At 36.7% G+C, this 16,983-nt stretch overlaps 1 protein-coding gene across 1 annotated transcript in view; it reads right to left on the bottom strand.

Annotated features, from left to right (window-relative positions):
- SEMA3E (semaphorin 3E) overlaps positions 1 to 13,389 on the bottom strand; it is a 140,526-nt gene extending 127,137 nt beyond the window's left edge. Inside the window, exon 1 of the mRNA XM_065665025.1 lies at positions 12,842 to 13,389. Within this exon, the coding sequence (XP_065521097.1) occupies positions 12,842 to 12,956 (115 nt within the window). The 5' untranslated portion in view covers positions 12,957 to 13,389. The remainder of the gene's footprint in view (positions 1 to 12,841) is intronic.
- Positions 13,390 to 16,983: the final 3,594 nt, after the last annotated feature.

Genomic DNA, 16,983 nt, shown 5'->3' on the forward strand with positions numbered 1-16,983 from the left:
TCCAGGAATAATGTTGAAGGTTACATAAGAGAGAAATAGTTGCTATAAAGGGCCACTTTAGTGTTTGGGATAGCATTATGTGTCCTGCAGTGGGAAAACATTAGGGATGAGGAAACGTAAGTGTGACTTTGGAAGGATTAAGTGACTTGTTAAGAAATAGAGATACTAAAAATGCTAGTGATAAAGAGAATATGGTCTTAGACTATTTCACAGAATCATAGAATAGTTAGGGTTGGAAAGGACCTTAAGATCATCTAGCAGGTTAAAGAACAAAGAAAGCCTAAGGGACATGAGGTACAAGCATATAGGAGACTAGAATACATTTCTTTCACTTTTCATGTTTATTTCAGCTTTAATGATTGCCTGCTACTGAGGCATGTCCTTGTTAATGCTTCTTATCTCTGGTGTCAAATGTATTTCAGTCTCACTAGGCAAAAAAACAGGTAGTTAGAAAGAAGTTTTATTCTCACATGTAGGTTAGATAATTCTACTGGGGAAGAAAAAAAAAGAATCTTTTTTGATTTGGCAAGACTTAAATACCTGAGGATCCCAGGAGCTTGTTGAAAGTTTTTTATAGAACTTCAAAGTGAATCCAGATTTATCAAATCTAATAGGTTATTAAAACATTATTGGTGATGCAATCAGCTCAACAGAAAAACTCTCAATGCAAAAAAAAACAAAAAAAAACCAAAAAACTGTAACTCTTCTTCCCCCCCCCCCCCCCCCCAATTACTTAATTATACACTATTTGGTTTAAAATTGCACACAGACATGTTTTACAGGTATTATGGCTTCTCTGAGTCACATTGTATCTCTGATGTTCACCAACCAAGATAGCTACCAGCAGTTGTTAGGTCTTGAGTTTCACCATTTATGTTTTCTGCAGGTGTGAGGCCTTTCCAAGGTTAAAAACCAGTAACTGCTTAGGTTAGGAACTGATCAGTTAGCAAATCCAATGTTAAGGTCAGCCTCAAGGCTTTCTAATCCAATTATACAAGCTGCACTCCACCCTTTAGTACTCTCCGATGCATTTTTAAAAGTCTGTAAACAATCCTTTAGTGATTAAGTAGTGTCAGCATTATTACAATTCCTATGAAAACAACTGCAGAACTCCACGATGCCAACAGAAACACACCATTACCTGTGCTACTGCAATCCAGCTACAACCACAATTACGGGACTCAGGTGGATGTGGTAATAGCTAACTTCTGCCTCCAAAATTACAATGTTTGGCAAGAGCAGATCTTACAGAATGGAGGACCAAACACTTACAAAACAAAACCACTGTGATCGATTTTTCACAGAAATCAACATCTGCAGAAACTTACCATCATGTCCTGAACAGTTAAACACAGAAGCCAAATGACACCAACAAGGTTGTAGCAGGATTTCAGTTATGGATATAATGCATGACTAATTCAGAAAAACTCTGAAGCACCTTTTTGTCATAGACTAGAAATCTTTTTTTCATGTTAATTTACTCCTTTTAAAACATAAAACATGCTAAGACATGACAAATCTAAATCTCAGATATTCCCCATGGGTCCTGCAATACTCCCAGGCAATAGTATCAGATATCAGTATGTGTCAATATCTGTTACCTTTCAGCTATCCTAGGGTAGACCATTTCTATGCTACTATCAAATTTACAATGCACTTCAGGAGCTGTTTCACAAGAATGTATAAACATCAGTTATACTATTTTCAGATCTCCATGATGCAAGATTATTGTTTTGTTTTACTTTTAAATTAAGAGTATAAGGAGTTTTCAACAGCCCAGAGATCTAATTTTACAGCTCAAGGGTTTTAGTGCTATTACACATTAAAGCAGTAAATGTGAAAACACAGAAAAAAAAAATCCAATCCATTAACCTGATACTATGAAGTAATTTGTTATGTTTTCTAACAAAAGGGTTATTCCATGTCAAGAAAATTATAGAGACCTCATATAACACTTGTAACATCTATTTCACAGTTCCAAATGACAAGTACCCACAAATATTAGTGTTCTATATAACCTACATAAGAAACATTTTCTGAAAATACCATTTTCTTTGTAACAAAGTCTCAAGCCTTTTCATAAGTGTTTTAACCAAAGAATAAAACAGAAAATGAAATTACACTCATAAATCAATATTGTCAGAGTTTCATGTTGCTTTTTAATGCCTGAGGTATGGGCAAAATAGAAGGACTTTTGTCGTGATTGGTTTTAATCAATCATTCTACAGGGGCGACCACAAAGGAACTGTGCCTAAGACTTTGATCTGGCAAACAAACCCCAACTTAACTTTTAATCAATGGAGTCATTTGTCTGATTAAAGATACACACATGATCGACTATTTATAGAATCAAGTTTTAGGATATGGTCTATAAGGCTGCTTTGTGCACAGTGAAAATAACTTAAACAGCTTGTATGTAACTTCTGTTTATTACTGCTTCTTGGCCAAAGAGTAGCTTGAGCTCTGGCAGGTAGCTATGAGAGGCTCACCTATTTCAATATGATAGTGAATCAGTTTAGTCTAAGCTGTTCTGAAAGCTGCTTAACCTAAGTCAGTATATCATGCTTAACCAAAATCAGCATATTGTGCTTAAACAAAGTCAGCATATTGTGCTTAAACAAAGTCAGCATATTGTGCACTGAAGCAGATGGAGCACACATGAGTCATTCCTGTGGTCCAGAGATAGATGTGCCCAGCAGCTATGGTAACCACTAACATTGCTCAAGTCACTGCTCAGGTGACTGCGCCTTCATCCTCATCTTTCAGACCAGATCACTACTTCTTAATAATATATTCATTTATAATTTATCAAGGCAACACTGCTGCAGCTTGTAAGTTCTGCAGTAAGTCATTCTCAGTAAAAGGGCTTTATCCTTGCTAGTGTAACATCCTAGACCTATCATCAGATATTCAACTCAAATCCATCTCACCTACTTCTATCTGAGTGGAAATTAGGCCTCTGGTTTAAGCTGACAATTATTCTCATTCTATGCTCAAGAGAGACAGAAATACACTTCCAGGCTAAGTGCAACAGCCAAATGCGTCAGTCTTTCAGAAAGTCAGGAGCAAGGAATATCCTGTCAACTCTTTAGTCACAGAAGTTTGTGAGAGGTTTGCTATTGTAACAGTGAAGTAAGGCTTCTGTTCTATTTTCATTAGTTTCATATATTTAAGAACACTGTGAATTCAAGAACACTTAAGAATTTAAGAGCACAGTGCTGTATTCAAAGATGTTGGAGAACTGTTCTTTACTGTAGCTGTTTATTTTATCTCCTACACATGAAGCATTTTATTTGCAAGAATTCAAGTATTTTGTGAGTGAAATAACCTATTGTAGTTTTTGAGTGTTGACCCACAGAAGGTTTAGTAATTCAACAATAAATACTATGGAATCAGTAAAGAGCTTGGGACAGTTTACAGCCTGGTTCTAAGCTACAATAAATGCTCAACCTGCTGAATACTTTCACACCTCCTTGATAGTGTATTCAGAAATTATTACTATCCCAGATGCTTGTGTAACCTGAAAATATGCAGAAGGACATGGTCATGCCTAAGATAAGCAGAGAAGAGAAAATAATGACTTACTACATGTAAACACAGGCAGATAAAGACAAGGCCTTTTTTCAGCAAGAACATTAATAAGAACAAGATCTCTAAAACAGCTTATGTCTCTCTGGGCTCCCAGACAACACATATTTTCAGGGTTTACATCGTATTGTTCTCAATCAACTCAGATGAAATATTTAATACAAAAAGGAATGGGTTTATTTTCCTTTACTCTTTGCTTTTACCACACACCCACGGGAAAGCACTTAGCTCAATCATAAATAAAAGGGCTGCAGGAGCTCATGGAATTGAGCAACACTTGCTAACCTTTAGCTTTCTGGCTGAAAAATGACCTTCAGTGATGACCCCAGCAAATAGTGCTATCTGGAATAATTCCCTCACATCGAGCAACCTATTATTTTACTATTATTAAGTTTTAGTAGCACTGCTGGGAGAAACCATCAGTTAAAAGAGAAACAAGGTACTGACCCTTAGGTATTTGGGGACTGTTGTTTTCTGCAGTTTAAGGCACTTTTCATTCATTTTGTACAATTTCCTTTCACCAGTGTCAGGAAGATAAGAATAAGAGAAGGGCAACATCTCTGTGATGTTTATTGCACATCAACAAATAAAAGATATATTTACAGCTACATTCACCATTTTACTAGGCCTATTAAACAAATGTGTTGTAAAAAAAAAGCCTATAAAGCAAACTTAGCAACAGTAAAAAGCCCATTGTTTGACTCCCCACGGAAGCTTCAATTGCTTCACAGTATGAAGTCAGGAATCCTTTAGATAAAAATAAACACAGAAGTAGAGAATAGATACATTAAGGCTGTTAAGAGGAGTGAAGTCTTCTTTCACTGAATGCCTGTCCTCTGAGCACTGGTTCCCTGGTTTAGAGAATTATTGTAAAAATAGTTTGTAAAAAAGCCCCATTATTATACTAGAGGTATCCAATCTTGTACCTTTCGAATTTGCATGTAATCTTTTTTTCTGGGGGGGATTTAAAGAAATAGAAACGGAGGATAAAGTTTACATGCTGCACTGCATGAGCAAATTGCCTAAAACCAGAGATTCTTCACTACTGATGAAGTAGAAATGTTAAAAACATGATTTCACAAGGATCATAAACATCTATTTTTCCTTAGCAGCTGCTGCTGCCAAATCACAGTCTGAAGAAGACTATACATTGTCTGTCATCAAATTCTTATAAATAATGAACATCTTCTGCTCATCAGTGATATTTACTTTTTTTTTCTCGTGTATTTGGCTAACAAGCTTTTATAGAGTTGGGGGGGGGGGGCATTTTTAGTGAACAACTTCTTTTTGCCTTTTATTTCTTCTGTATTTTGACAGTTAATATTCTCAGGGATCTTTTGAACTATGCTGTAATCGATCACACAAAGAACAAAAAACTCATATCTGTCATATAACCTCCCTTGACTGGAAAGTTACCCTTCGCAACTAGGTTTCTGATATAAAAACTCCTGCCAAGCAAATTCAACTAAGAATGGTAATACAACTTTAGAAGCTAGATGTTGTATGTCTATGGAAATTTAGTCTTTGCTAGTATGTTATTACAGGGTTTCCTTTATGTTGACTTTTTAACCTGCAGAATTGAAAACTTTAGTCTTTAATCCATTTCTTGATATTGAAGATCTAGTTACCAGGAGTCAAACAGTGACAGGCAGGTGAGTTACAGAAAGTGCTAAGGTACCAAGTTTCTCTATGGAAGGCAAAGGGACAACAGGGCAGTGAGTATTGCTATTTCCTGGTAAACTTCATTGATTTTGTACTGTGAAATGTCTGAGGTAAATGGGTAGCACTTCCACCAGGCAAATGAAGTTTTAGTCTGAAACACTGCACTGAATTCAAGGACAAATCTTAGGTCATTGTATGCAACTGGGAGACTCCTGTTGGCTTTTAATAAGATTTGAGCAGATTCTGATTGACAGAAGAAGGAATAAAGCATACCAAGTACTATATTGAGACAAGGTAGCAAGACATGACATAATCAACCACCAATTATATGCTTTCACCTGAGACTAATAAAAAGTAATCTAAAGCTGAGATTCAATTTTTAGGCCATCAAAAATTATTTTTCAGCTGCATGAGTGATCCAAGTTTTGCAGCTATTGGCTACACACACAGTCTGTGTATCATGCCAAGGCGAAGATGTTTGGCAGGCATCATTTTGTTGACATCTTTGTGGTTACAGAACTCTTGTACATACTTGCACAGAAACTGTAAAAGAAACCTTTTACATGCCATTATATTCCTGAGGTTCTGTAAATTACAGGTAAAACAAGCATGAGAGTCTAGAAGAGAAGCGAAGATTCATCGTTAAGATGATATATTCAGCAGGGCAGTGTGGCTAAACAGTGTATCCAGATGCCTGACCATAATTGCTGCAATTTACAAATTCTCTGAAAAGGTCTAGCATCAAGAAATGTAACAGAGAAACCCTGAGAAGACACAGAGAAGCCCTTCCTCGTGTTTATAATTTAATTTTCTGACAAAATTTCTTACAACAAAATAAAATCATCTCAAAACACTTTTGTTTAGGGCAATTTTATAGACATGAAAATCATCATAGGGTGAGAAAAAACTGAGCTCATTCCCGCTTTACATTGTTTTAAAGGGCAGAAAAAGTCTTTAGACTGCTATAAAACAGCTTGCCAAAGGGATGCAGCATGAGTGAAAGAATATCAGTTTTTTCTTCATCAAAACTAACAGAAGAGGAGAAAAAGAGTGAAGTCAGCCTTTCACCTTAGGAGGTGAAATATCTCTTCCAAAGTAAGAATTTTTGGCTTTGAGGATCAGAAGAACCAAGATCAAGGGACAAAGGAATTTGTCAATATGAGATGATAAAAGTGGCAAAAACATAGTTTGGTAACATTTGGTTTTGAAACTATGCTCCGAGACAATTTATGACGGTTTTGTTTTAACGTACATAGTAAAGCCATACAGTTCCTCAAACTGAGTCTCAGTGATGACCATTTACTTTTTCCATCAATTTAATAAAAAATTTTATTTAAAAAACTTCTCAAATATTATTTTTTCAAAGTTATCTATCTCCTTTCTTTAGAGGAATTTGGAATTATAACTAAACTACATTACTGATTTTTTTTTATAATGCAGTATTTTCATTCTTTTTCTGTTTTAACATTTTCTTTCGTGTTTAATCATGTATACTTAACTGATTATTTAAATGTTAAATATTAACTAACCAACACAAAACATTGTAAATAGTATACTTAAGAGGTTCTTTTTTTCTGTAAAACAAAGATAATAATCTTTATCGCTCCAGGCTATGGATTACTTTACGAAATTAAGATTTTTCTAATTAATGCTGGCTGTGTGCTATAACTTCATCATATTTGCCTGGTTACATGAAGAAAACCAGGGTGGCAGCTTAAATAATATTTAGTATTCCCATTGCACACTTCTGGAATATTTTTTGAACAAAAGTTTCTCAAAGGCCTGACACAGATGCTCACCCTTGCACAGCTTCTTGTAAACCATACAAACAGCATTAATCCTATTTCCATTCAAGGAAAATGTAACACTTGCTTTCAGTGAAATAATAATTAATTCAATATCTGATGAGGAGTTTAAAATAGCAGATGGTGTTATCACTTTGAAAGCAGGGAGGTAGCTGCATAGAAGCAGCTGCATGCATGATATTCTGGTCTTGCACCTTCAGATGGTACTTAGGTCTTTAGAGCAGAAGCAGAAAAGTGATTGATGTTACGCAGCAAACAGTCTGCTTCTTGCATCCCCGGTGGTGGTGCTTATCACTTCAGAGTTCTGCTACAGCAATACTTACAGAAGCCTTTGTCAACAAAATGTAGTTATGAAAGGAAGTAGCATGGATTCTCTGCCAAAAAATTCCTGTCTTTGTGAGCAAGTCCTTCTAGGATTACTTGGAAACCCTCCTGAACTTACTGCTAGTCACCTCTTGTGATACATATGAATAATAAACCCAAGTTTGCTTTATTTTTTTGATAAAAAATGAGTTATCCAGTGAGAGAAGGGATGCTAAAGCTCGCCTATGTACCCTACAAGTGGTGCAGAGATATTTGTGCATCTTTCCTTAAGATATTTCTAAGCTGTCATTGAGTTCTATGTGGACTTGGGAATTTGGGTAAGAAGAGATTGCTTATTATCACTTTGGTTATCGGCTCTTATTCCCAAACACATTTAGATGTAGAGTCATAATAAAGGCTAACACAGGTCTTTCCATACTAAACCCTTGGAATTATACTGATTTTTAACTCACTGTAAGAAAACTCCAAACTTCAAACAATTCTTCAATATACATACATGTATTTTATACATACATATATATGTATGTATATGCATACGTATAATAATCTTTTTACACATATTTCTCTAGACTATATGTAAGCACAGACCATGGGCTAAATCCTTATTCAGTTACATTAAAGATGATGCATCTCTATCATGAATTAACATCTTTCCCGAACATAAATTTGCCTTGGTAGGAAAACTAATCTTTCCTAGTTATTCAAAACCAAAATTCTATTACAGCGAAAGCACATTTTTGTGCATGAAACTGAACTAGTCATGATTCAGTTATGGGTCATGTGGCTAGTTATTAATTAGCTATGATTTATGTGGCCAGATGATTAGTAATGGAAAATCCTCTACTTGAATATACTTACTTAGGTCCAGATTCACAACTATCTGTCTAAAAATTCCCTATATTTGTATTATTCAGTTTAACCATCAGCCCCTGAGTAAATGTTGCTGCCACCTAGCTAGAGAACAGACACAGGAGGATACCATGGCTAGGCATGATGAAACTCCTAGTATTAATTAAAATGAATTGTGAATTACAATTATCAAGAAAGTTATAGGAGGTGTGGTGAAAGTCTGTCTCCTGCAAATGACAGTGAAATGTTTTTTCTGCTATAACAGACCACAGCCCTTAAACATGATTAGCCAGCCCTAACAAATGAAAATCCTTCTATATTAAATATTTCATATTACACATTCTACATATTAATATCTATATATGAACATGGAGAGGATACCTTTTCTTCTTTAACTTTTCGGCTCTCCCTTCCTTAGTTGTCTGCTGCTATTGTTTGAAATATTTATGCTTGGACAATACATTTTCTAAGTTATATTATTTCCTTCTAAATTCAGTCTGTTCCTCCCACCTGCTGCTGCTTGATTTTACTGTGGAAAGTAACAAGCAGTTCCTGCATCATGTTAAAGACAGACATTCAGATGGATAAGATGGGAGCAGCTGCTACTTAACCCTGCCTTTTCCAGGCAAGATGTGTCCAATGCATAGGTACACAACCTGAGATAAGGTGATGACAAAATCCCTCAAGTCACTCCAGAGCAATGTAAATGGGTAAAATAGACAACAGATCCCTCAACATCTGCAAATTTCACCACACAACTGTCTATACCAGGCCCCACTGCAGCAACAAAATTGTACAGACTGCTGTAGGGGCTCAGCAGCTCAGTTTCATACAGTATTAGCTTTGCTTTTTACCATATTCACAAACTAGAGGCAACAAACAACAGTTAGAAATACACTGCAGAACATGCGTAATGTTTGATTTATACTATTACATACTTCATGGACTCTTCAGGCCTACATGTTTCTAGTGCAGCTCTGTTAGGCTTGTAAAAATATATCTCTCCTGTCCTCTGGAAACCCAATCCATTTCAATCTGTAATGAAACCAGTTTCTTTTTAACATGCAGTGTGTGCTGATTTCACCTTAATTATTTATTTCCCATCACGAGAACTCAAACTGTGGGATACTGGGAAAGAATTTAACCAGCAGCCTATAAAGAATAGGGCTGAAGCTTGGCTTCCATTAACACCTCATTAGGCAGAGCCCGTACTGCATGTAAAATGAGCTAATGATTTTTAAATGTAGTTGTCAATCTTTAACTTAATAATGAACAAATTTATTTCTCTCTAATACTGAGCAAGCAATACTACACTTTTATCTCTACAAATCAACATGAAGTTATTGTAGTACATTATTACCGCAAGCAAGATCTTCGTTGGTCATCATCAAACACTGACCTTTAATGCTATCATGCCACTAATACCACAAGTGGTACTAATTGCTGTGCAAATTTTCTGATAGAAACAAGCTGACAGCTTGTGGAAAACACCTGGTTATAAATATAGTTCAGCTTGCTAAAAATGAAGTTAGAACCATAAAATGACTGTTAGGCGGTTACAGGATTAATTCTAATCCCATATAAAGGAATAGCAAAATTCTTATGTTTGAGTTTACTGTGAATAAAGACCATCCTCTACCCTACCAAAAAACACCATTACCCTTTGCATTAACTTGACAGTTTTTACAGTAGTTCAAGAACGCAGAACTTTAACTCCCAGTGAAGCTGAGTAAATAGCCACAGAGTCAAGCAGCGGTTGCATAATATATCCTTTAATTGGCAAGAGGGTTGTGGTATTCCTATCCATCAGGTGACCCCTCTGCACAAAGGTTAGGATATGATCTTGTTGCAGTGGCTTTGGAGATATGCATGCGCTGCAGGTGAAGCTTGGTTTGCTGTGAGATCAAAAAGCTCTCATTCACTCATTCCACTACACTTTCACTGAGCATCACTTAAAAATAAAATTTAAAAAATTGAGAATTTATAAAAATCACAGTCTCTAATTCATGGAAACATTGTCTTGGCTCTTTAAAAATAACAAGATTTTAAAACAGACCAGTCTTAAGTACTTCATCCATAACAGAAAATAATATCATGTCCATAAACCTTATCATACTTGTCATGGAAGCTTTTAATTTACCCATTAGTACTAGCCTGTCTTGGCCTGAATCCCAATTAAACACCAGCATCCACCGTTGCAAAGGGAGGCAGTGAGCAGGCCTGCCCACTTTCATGTTTCAGGCTATTTGCAGTGGAATTTTTAACTGAATTTACAGCTACTCAACACTGAAAATTTACACATATGGGCTTCATTGTCTGTATCACACAACTCACAGTGCAGGCTGGAGCAGCTTTGTAAAGAGAGTGCATGACCACCTCTTCGTAACTACCCCATGCCCAGTTGGTACCCACAGCAGCCTTTCTCTGGAGTAAGTGCAATTAAGATGAGGGACCCTCCTGCTGTTCCTGTTTGATTAGTGAATACAGCAACAACATTCACTCATTGTCTTCATGCTTGGTTGCTACATTCTTTTGGATGGGAGGACTGCAATAGCTGTTCCCAGGGTGCAGGCAGGTACCTTCCTCTCGGGATATGTGGCCAGGCACTCCCTGGTTGCAACAGAGCTTGTAAAACCAGTCACATTTCACAAGTGTGAAAAACGCAAGAGGGTATTGTACAAAGAGAAATATAAGATGTGGTATGTGTTTTCATGCTAGAAAATTTACTTGGGACAGATCTTTCCATGTCACTGGATCTAAATGAACTGTGATCAGGCAGGGCAGGTTTGGCCCTCTGTGAGAAAGGGATGTTTTAAAATCTCCTTGAAAATATCAGAGTTATGATGTGTTATGGTCAAACTATTGGCTCACTGCTGAAAATGGAAATAGTATGCAGTAGTATACACTGATTCCAATCAGGGGAAAAACAATTATTTCTACAAGTGAGCACAGAAGCAGTTAATAGTTGCAGCACCATAATGGGGAGCTTGCCAAAACTGGCAGCTAAGCCAGAGTCCTGAACCAACGTAACAGTAGGTCTATTTGTCTCATACACTGTGCTTTTCTCATCTCCCTTACCCCATCACAAGCAAACAAATATCAATAATAATGATACCCTTAGCAAATACACCTAGGAATAAATCAATGTTTAAATGCACATTTTCAACAGCAAGAGATGTGACAGGATTATATAATCAGCATTTGCCAGTCATTCCTACTGTACTCTGTAACCACAGGCTAAAAAAGAAATGGTTTATATATTAAAGGGGTCATATAATATATTTTATTGAGAGCAATTAATTGCTTACTTACAAGACAGCTTTTCTTGACAAGTCTTTCTTTAAATCATGTTTCACTGCCCTATAAAAGCAAATCCCATTTCTTATACCTTCCTAGCAAGATATTCAGACCAATTATCCTATTCAGCTTCTTCTTTCTTTATAATTGGTAATTTAGCTTGCTATATAAAGCACAATTAAACCTTGTTTAGACTAAAGCTGTCTACATGTGGAGCTGTAGCTGATACTAATTCTTAAATCTTGGCCATACTTAAAATAGGTATCCTAATGTACTTCCCACTGCTGCAGCTTAGTTATCACTTTCATAACCACAGAAATGTTCTTGAATGAATTAGCATTTTTTCATTCCCAGCTGTGTCAGCAAAAGACATTTTCTTTTCATCTCTGTATAAGAGGTAATATCAAAACATTACTGATTGGCCAATCATCAATTTATCTTGCACACTTACATTTTTTCACTTCTACTGCAATAACTGTCTGTCATATATTTCTAAGTACATATTCTACAAACATATGTACAGAGAACAGAAATGTCATGGTTGTGAACAGGTGTTTTTATATACACACAGGATTAAAATCAAGTCATAAGGAAGAGTTTAAATCATATGCAAGCCAGCACCAAACAAGAAGATATTCTGAAGGAGCTAAGGAAGAATGCATCATGTAGCCATTCTTCCTTAATAATTTAAAACAAACAAAGAAAAGTTATAAGTACTCTACATATGTATGTCAGGCAAAATAACATTTTTTTTCTTTGGGTAACTCAAACTGCAAGCAGACTTACACTGGCAGTTAGTCATTTTAATTATAGTGTGATGACACTTGCTAGTTTAGAAAATGAATCATATGGTTGCACAGGAATTCAGTCTTTTGCCTTAGCTATATTTGTAGATGGATAGAATTCTAAAAGTGAAACAGGCATTTAATTGTTTAAGGATTACTTGATGCAGAAGAGTATATTTATTCAGCAATAATTTCAGATTATCTTCCTCATTTCTTTTCCCCTCATTAGAGACCAGACATGCTTCTTACAGCATAGAGGATAAAACAGAATGACAAGCAAATATAACATACTCTCAGGTGGAAGAATATTTCAGTAGCCTAAAATCATCACTGTGAGTGCCTTAAATCTCCCTGAATTCAGTAAAGTTAATCATGGATGCAGTTTAGGACAAGGAAACGATTCACAAGATTCCTGGACAAGAATATATTACTCTGTCAAAGACCATAATTTAACCCCTATGTAGTACATTTAGTGAAGCCAATGAACTTGTATTAGCATAAAGTCTTTAAAAACCTGACACACTGACCTACCTTTATGTGACAGACGTAACCTTGGCTGCCTTGTATCTGTTGCATGACATCCAGTCGGTAACTCTAGTAACAAGGCATATAGTACCAGGATTAAAAGGTCCTGGGCAGATGCCATCCTGCCCAAGATGAAATTCTTGCTCTCTTCACTTAACTGCTGCTGTTTGTTTGCTGTTTAGATGAGTTTTTTAAGGCTCCAAGTTCCACTTCTACTTTTCCAGTGCAGTTAAGTCTCTCTCTTTGGTCAGTTTGTGGGGTATCTCTACGGGAAATTCAGTGTTCATCAGAGAAGCACACAGTCCCAGTTAGCCATTTGTCAAGCTGTGCAAATGTCATGTAAAAATATTCCCTCCCTAGGACAATTGTTTATAAAGTGCGAGGACATTCCAAGGCGTCACTCTGCAGTGTTGTGTCTTGAGCTCCCTTTAGTAACTCTGCCAGTGGATACGGGAAGAAGCTGTATTTTCAGTCCCTCCTGCAAGGCAATTCATTCAGAAAAGGAGGGAGGGAGAGGGGAAAAAAAAAAAGAAGCAAGCACCCTCCTCCTTGGTGCTCTTCAGAACTCAGCCCCTTGCTCTGACTTGCCAAACAGCTAGTTTTAATTCACCTTTCACCTTTGCTAATTAAAAACAAGAAGTGCCATTCCCTCCTGGAGTTGCAGGATCCACCCAGCAGGGAAGCCGGGCTGTCAGGCTGCTGTATTTACTGAGAAAGTTCAGGGAGGGTTGAGGCAGTGTACAGTACTAGCTGCTTCTAGGAGGCATTTTAATCCACGTGCCGTGCACTGATTCCTCAATCGCTTTGTGGTTTCACGTTGTAAAGCATCAGGAGAAGGGTCAGAATTCCTCCCATCCCTCCCTTTTGAAAAGTCATTTCAGCTTTTGTTCCCAGCTCAGTTTTAGGGGAGGATCAACCCTTGAATTAACTATTTAAGTACATTATCTCTTAGAGTCATTAAACAGCATGCTACTAAGTGGATCAGAATAAAAAGATTCCAGCTGTATATCCTTTCTTACTTTAAAGAAAAAGCTTCCGTTTTGATTTTTTCCCCCAGTTGTTGTTTTATACTGTGGCTTCTCCTCATTACATTTTAAATGTCTGTAAATATGGAACCTTAGGTCATCTATACATGTCAGTATATTTACTTTTCAGAGTAGGTGCCTGTAGGATTGAGCAGAATTAATATATATATATACTCACACATACATATAAAAGGAAGATAAAAACCTGAGCCAAACACTGTGATAACATGATAAACATAATCAGATTTACAAGTGTCAAGCAGCTACCTTTTATATTACAACTAACAAATACCAGAAAACTTCATCTCTTTTTCATGTCATTTGTAACTTAAAAATATACCCATTGCAGGAACTAAATTTTTATATATCAAGACTATAGATCTATGTCTGAGTTACATTAATTAAGGAATGAAATTCTCTGTAATTAACATCTCAAGCATAGAATCAGTTAGAATTTTGTGAGGTGCATTTTAGTCATTAACAATTGCACTTTTTTAATGAGATGGAGCATTAAAGTCATGTTAAGTCTTTATACTTCTCATTGTCTTATACAGAAAAATAATCTCAAAGAAAGGAAAAATCAAACTAATATATGCATTTGACGATAATGCACTCAAACAAATTTGGTAGCCAACAAAAGATAATGATGTCTGGAGAAAAAGATTTTAATAAGAAATTTCTGTATGGCAGCAAACTGAAAAGAATGCAGTACAATAATATAGTAAAATGCTAATAATTGTAATTGTAGGATACAGAGATGGGAGAAGACAGATCTGTTCAACAAGAATAAAACATATGAACTACTAGGTCAGAATAAAAAAAAAAAGCCACAACTTTGGTGAAAAGACAGAAGTAAATCATGGAAGTTTTATGTCTTCATGTCTACCTATTATTTCTCCAACAGCAGGTCACGTACACATACCTGGGCTTGCTTTAAATCAGCTGGAAACTGTGCCAACAGCAGTTAAACCACAGGAGCAAGAGCTAAATCACACAGCTATTTGCTCCATTTCTTGCACACCACTGCAGGTTGCATTGAATTTTATGCTGATGTGCCAGCTGTCTGGCAGTAGCTCAGCATGTGTATTTGAGACATTGTCAGTGGAGAAGGTAATGTAGGCTCTGCCTCCAAGCACTGACCTCAGCATGAACAAGTTTATCATCTACCCAATGGGATCATTATTATTGGCACCTTTCCATAGTAGTGAGGCATACAAATATGCTGCGTTTGACCATTGAAATCTGCTGTAAAGGAGCATGATCTGGTGCCTGCTGAGGTTAGTGAAGACTGAAGATTTTAATTTGCCTTTGGATGTAATTCTGTGAGTTCTTATTGAAATATTTGCATTTTTCCTTAAAAAAATAAAAATCAGTTATTAGAATTCTCACAGACTCAGTCTTTCTAACCATAAGTCTGACAAATTTGAGCATTTTTTACTCTGAAATAGTCCAAATGGAATTTTTTCTTTGAAGGATCCTTATATGGGAAACTCAACACTCCTTCAAATTTAACATATATATTCTCAAAAAGAATACAAAATCCAAATGTGAGCTCACAGTATGAAAGCTGAAAGCATATTCAGTGAATAAAGCAAGCATTAGTGTAAACCTCAAAATCTTGCCTCTGTGTAGAACACCTCTCCAAGCTGTAGTAGGGTGTTTTTTATTGATTTGCCCTGGCTGCAGCTAAGATAGTGGATGCTCAGCAGACTGAATTCAGGTATCCTGAAGTGGCACCAGAAAGTTAGTGGGACAAGTCTAAAACAATTTGCCAACCTTTAAATTTCTAGTTTAATTTTCCAGCTGGGTAAAGGGAACAGGGGAGAGGAAGGGAAAAACAAGTTGCTGCAAGCTATGTGCCTTATTTTATATTTAGATAAGACGTAGGGTACAGCAGGTCTATTCAAACAAGACATACATACAAATAAGACAATTTCCCACCAACCTGAGTTTACATGCTCTCACATGCATTTCTAACTCCACACATCCTCAGCCACTATACATCTCCTTGGCTTCCTCAAGCACAACGTGACCCAGGGCTGGAGCTCCAGTAGAGTCAGAAAGCTGATTTTCATATTTGTGCCCGAGGACAAAACATTCTTCTCTGAAATCTGATTCTCAATCAGGGTGGGCCATGCTGGTGCCTCAGGCTCCTTCCCTTGCCTGCTGAGGGAAGGGCCATGGAGCAAAAGCACAGAAGCAGAAGCCGGAGCTGCTGCTTGATGTTAAGGCTTTGACTGTCAGCAAAAGGTGCCAGCATGGGGAAACTGGGAATGGCTGCTGAGCACAGGGAAAAATGTCTGCACTAGAATGAGATCTAGCAGGATAGAAGAGAAAGGAAAAAAATCATGTATCGGTATATGCAGGAGACTGATAATTTTCCTGATAATCTTCTCATGGGATAAATCCTCACTTTATTGTTCTCAAGTTGCTGTACAAGAATCACAAGCCTTCCACCCTTACACAAGAAGTTTTGATGCAAAGCAAGTAGTGGAAAGGTACATACAATTTCAAGTCAAGAGAAACATGTGGCCTCAGGAAAAGCAGTCAAGCTCTTTGCCTCAGCTTCTTTTCAATTAAATAGTTATGCGGTCTTGCCTCGAGGGGTGTTTTGAGAGACTTCTTCCTAAAGGATTTTAAACAGTAGGTAGAAGGATGGTAACACAGATGTTCAAACATTAGGATTCAGTCAGATGAGTAGGATTCAGATTAGGATTCAGATGAGTACAAACACAGATGTCCCATGGCTATGGAGCCCACATGTAATACTGTGATGGGTCCCTGAAGAGTAAACAAGATAGGTTTACTGCTTATTTTCTGTTAATAAGGCAAATACAACAGATCTCTGTCAAACCTAAGTTTGCTTCACTAGGGAAATCTCCAGTTAATTAAATGGTGACATTTAAGTGAAAAATTGTGCCTGGAAATCTGTAAGTAAAGAGTATTTGATATTTCAAATGCAAACCCTGTATTTGATTGCAGGGATAGAATCACTATAATCACACATGTCCTAAAGAGGAAGATGACAGGTTTTCATAATAGAAAAGGAAAAAAATAAGGTTGTTGTGTACATCTGTATTGTTTATGTACGGTAAAGTCCATTAAAGGAACTACAAATTGATT

Source organism: Lathamus discolor, chromosome 1, assembly GCF_037157495.1.
Source record: "Lathamus discolor isolate bLatDis1 chromosome 1, bLatDis1.hap1, whole genome shotgun sequence".
Classification (NCBI taxonomy): Eukaryota; Metazoa; Chordata; class Aves; order Psittaciformes; family Psittacidae; genus Lathamus; species Lathamus discolor.